This window comes from Branchiostoma belcheri, unplaced genomic scaffold (genome assembly GCF_001625305.1).
Source record: "Branchiostoma belcheri isolate BF01 breed outbred unplaced genomic scaffold, Haploidv18h27 scaffold237, whole genome shotgun sequence".
NCBI classification, from domain to species: domain Eukaryota; kingdom Metazoa; phylum Chordata; class Leptocardii; order Amphioxiformes; family Branchiostomatidae; genus Branchiostoma; species Branchiostoma belcheri.
Window position 1 is genome coordinate 128,368 of NW_017803840.1, and position 4,080 is coordinate 132,447.

The following is a 4,080-nucleotide window of genomic DNA, read 5'->3' on the forward strand; positions in this document are numbered from 1 at the left end:
GTAGCACTGCTCGTATGATTTGTTCAATGTTTTTCCATCCAGTATTGAATGCTTAACAACATCATGTACACTTGACTAACCTCATCAGTGAATCTGCCACCTTCAACTGTGTTGACATCTAAAAAGAGTTAAGGCAGGGAAGTGATGTAGATATCTTCATCACATATGTAGACATGCGTAGATATCATACAGCGAATGGAACCTCGCCAGGGATTTGTATACTTAAATCTCTGCACGAAATAGGCTATTTAAGCAGTCTTAAAGCATACTTAAGGGATCCGTTTTGGCATTCTTTAAGCATATTTAAGAAATCTTTACTAGTGCTTAAATATCAATTTTAAGCTAGTTTTAAGTTTGTCCGTAATGGAGCTTAATTGTTCTCTTTTAAGCAACATTTAAGCACTGTAAAGTAAGCTTAAATATTGATATTTAAGCTACATTTAAGCGTCCTAAAATGTCCTTAAAAGTAGTGATTTAAGCTAACTTTATTAGTCCGTAAAGGTGCTTAATGGCACTCATTTAAGCAAGTTCTAAGCACCGTAAACTCAACCTAAATCTTAATGTTTACACTACATATATTAACTACATATAAGCTCCTTAAAGTGCCGTGATTTAAGCTAGCTTAATTTGTCCGTAAAATGCGTAATGGCACTTATTTAAGCCACCCTTAAACACTATACGTTTAATACTCGTTGTGTACCAGTATTAAGCGTACTTTAAAATGCTTAAAAGATTTACGAAGCGTAAAGTAAGCGTTATATATTCATGTTACAACATTAAACCTTGTAACTCATGCCCGTAGCCAGGATTTTGAATGTGGGGGTTCTTCCGACTGCTTGAGGGGACCTCGAGCGCCGTAGGCGCGAGGCGAGCGCCGAATGGGCGAGGTTCCTTGGGGGGTCCGGGGCATGCTCCCCCGGAAAATTTTGAAAAATTAACCTTCTAAAATGGCATTTCGTGCGTTTTTTGAGAGGATTTCAAAGAAAAAAATCGGAGATAAGTTTTTATTCAATGACAAAGGGAGCAGTTTTTCTACGATTCCAGTCCATCTTTTCAAGAAAACTCTTGGACCTTTACATAAAAAGTGGACCTTTACATAAAAAGTGGACCAAAAAGTGGACCTTTACATAAAAAGTGGACCAAAAAGTGGACCTTTGAGCCTTGTGGGGGGGTTCTTCCGAACCCCCCCTGGCTACGGGCATGTAACTATGCTACCCTAAATATTCCCAAATCGTACATAATATGCCGTCAACATTCTTTTTATCGTTCAAGGATAACAAAAACAAACCAAACACAAATAACTAAAAATACTTTGATGGAGGTAAACTACTTTAATAATTTCCTGCGGACTCAAAGTACGTTGATAAATGATAGGCATCCAAGATAAATTACTGATATCATTTCCTGATATTTTTGAATGAAATGGCATAATTACATGAACAGAGCTACATGTAAGGAACAAAAACTATTAAAGAAGACACAGTCTCAAAGCCTAATCCATACAACTACTGTCCTGGCTATCCTCCTCCCCGACTTCCGTGTCTGGTGTGGAATTTCGTCCGTACCGCTAACTGATTTTCCACTTCTGGGCCCGTCAGGAAGCTTTCTCTCTAAGATATCCTCAGACACCTCCCAAAGGCGTGCCCTTCGCTGGAACCACATCGTCCGGGGAGTCCTTCAGGTTCCTCAGTTTTCCGGACTCCCCGGCCAGTCTTCTCACCTTGAAGACCTATCCGTGTCACTGTCGCTTAACTCGGAGGACATAATGTCCTTCTGTAGTGCCTCCTCAGCTTGTCTCTTAGACCTCTCCGGCCAGCTGTCTTTTGCCTGCTAAAACGCCTTCAGTCTCCTATCCAGTTTCTGAAACGATATGAGGTCAGACATTTTTGTAAAACTAATTTCTTTTAACTATCTCTCCCCTCTCACTCTAACATGGACTTCTCCCACCCCCCCCCCTCTACAGAGAAAGGATTTACACACCTAGACTCCCCCATACAATAGTACATGTATTACAAAATTAAAGCACTATACAAATGGCTCTTCCAATGGCATGGAAATAGAACGTATGAAAGAACCCGGCTTAAAATAAATGTAAGCCTCGTGACACTGAGCTACATCTTTCTCATCTGGGTAAGTGCCCAGCGGTCCTTCTTAGACTTGAAGTATCTCCTCGTGGCTTAAAGAAATATCTGTCGTAATGTCGAAAAAGGAAGCCAGCACTCTGCTGTCGGAGTGGCCAACGAACTTTCACCCAATGCTGACGTCGCACGTATGCCACCCTGTTTTCGCAATGCATCATGGGGACGGGAAACTGAATTATCCCTTAACCTCTAATGTTTCCAGGACTTGTATCCTAGCTACCGACCTTTGTTCCTCCGCCTCCTCCTCCCGTCTTCTCCACACCTCCTCCTGTCTTCTCGTCTCCTCATCATGTGTCATCCTTACCTCCTCCTGTCTTCTCCTGTCCTCCTCATGTGTTCTCCTCTCCTCCTCCTCCTCATGTGATGCCCTCTCCTTCTCCTGTTCCATTCCTTGAACCTCAATCTGTAAATTCTTCACAACGCTGCAAGTAATTCGAGCGATCGCTGTGTTACTTGACACCATATACATGCAACTTATTTCTGCCATAATTATGCAAGTTATTAGTTACCAGATTATCCAACTGTCCCCCGCTTTTCGCCTAACACTCTGGCCGTGACAGCTTACTTGCAATGAATAGTATTAGTAATGACACAAACGATATGAAGACTTACTTGGAGAGCTTTTCGGCACTGTTTTTTCGTGTCAACGGACGTGTCTGCACACTGCAGCCAAATGAGCATGCATTGTGAACTCTGACACCTCATCAATTCATTAATTATCATATGGAATCTGCAGTGGCGTCCCATCATTAATTAGTCACACCTGATCTGTCAGCATTTTGTTGCATATCACTACTCTGTCCTTCCCAAGAGAAACACGCAAGAAGTTCTCTGAGAATGATAATAATTTTCTATTGCAAGCTCATGCCCAAAGGGTAAATACAACAATTTTATTATTAATGACAGTCTACAGTCACTGTGATAAGAACAATGAATGTCGAGTAAATTAATGGTTTCGAAAGTTCAAATTTACCCTTTGCTGACAGGTTCCTCGTCATACATGACTTTTATCTCATCTTAATCTTCCTATGCATTTTGAACTTATGCCACACTACCATCCAGGAGACCACCCACTGAGCCCAATTTAGCCCCGGTCTGGAAATACATTTCATAGGATATTTGCTCACTATCTCCTGTATGTTGACTACTTGAGGACCTGGTGTTACTTGCAATTATAAGCAAATAAGTGGAATCCCCTGTACACTAACGTTTACTACCCTACTCAGAGTCAGAGTACACAACTGAGGGCGTAAACCTTTTTTTGGCCTCACTATACGCCCTAATCTCGTCTTTCTTGTTTTCTTCTCCGTTGTCTTCTTTCTTTTCCTTTCCGGTCCCTTGGAGCATGGCTTGGAGCTACTAGCTGGCTCCTGGGGTGGGCTGACTGGCTGGGAGCAAGCGTCCCACATCATCGTCCTGTAGAAGAAAATGGAAACATAATAATTGCTCTTCAATCTACGCATCACCTACATATCAGTAAACGAAGACAGGGCACACTTCAGGGAAAAGATGATTACTAGTATTTCACAAACACACATTTATTTGAGAATATGTACTACTAAACATTTGTTTTACTTCTAAAAGTACATGTACCGGAACAACGAATTCGAACTTACTCACCCTGACTGCCAGCCAGGTGCCGCCTTTTGGATTGGGGAGACGGTGAGCTGTCAGATTCTGACACCGTCAGCCGCCTAGCAACATACTTGGTCGCCGACACCCACCCGCCCATCCACACCTCGTCCGAGGAAAGGGACAAGTCAAAATTCGGAATCCCTTTCCGCTTAGGCGAGGATGTGGTGGGTGGGCGTGGGTGACTTTGCTGCTGGACCGGGCTGGCTGGGCTGCTAGCCGGGCTGCTGGGCCGGGCTGGCTGGGCTGCTTGAGCGGGCTGCTGGGCCGGGCTGGCTGGGCTGCTGAGCGGGATGGCTGGGCTGCG

General features: G+C 43.4%; 1 protein-coding gene across 1 annotated transcript in view; it reads right to left on the reverse strand.

The window, feature by feature from the left end:
• The window catches only part of LOC109470861, a 43,576-nt gene that overhangs the window by 6,738 nt on the left and 32,758 nt on the right, over positions 1 to 4,080 (reverse strand). The window contains exons 19-22 of the mRNA XM_019769945.1: positions 3,848 to 4,075; positions 3,413 to 3,557; positions 2,754 to 2,804; positions 2,366 to 2,544 (exon numbers count right to left, since the gene is read on the reverse strand). Coding sequence (XP_019625504.1) covers positions 2,366 to 2,544; positions 2,754 to 2,804; positions 3,413 to 3,557; positions 3,848 to 4,075 — 603 coding nt within the window. The remainder of the gene's footprint in view (positions 1 to 2,365; positions 2,545 to 2,753; positions 2,805 to 3,412; positions 3,558 to 3,847; positions 4,076 to 4,080) is intronic.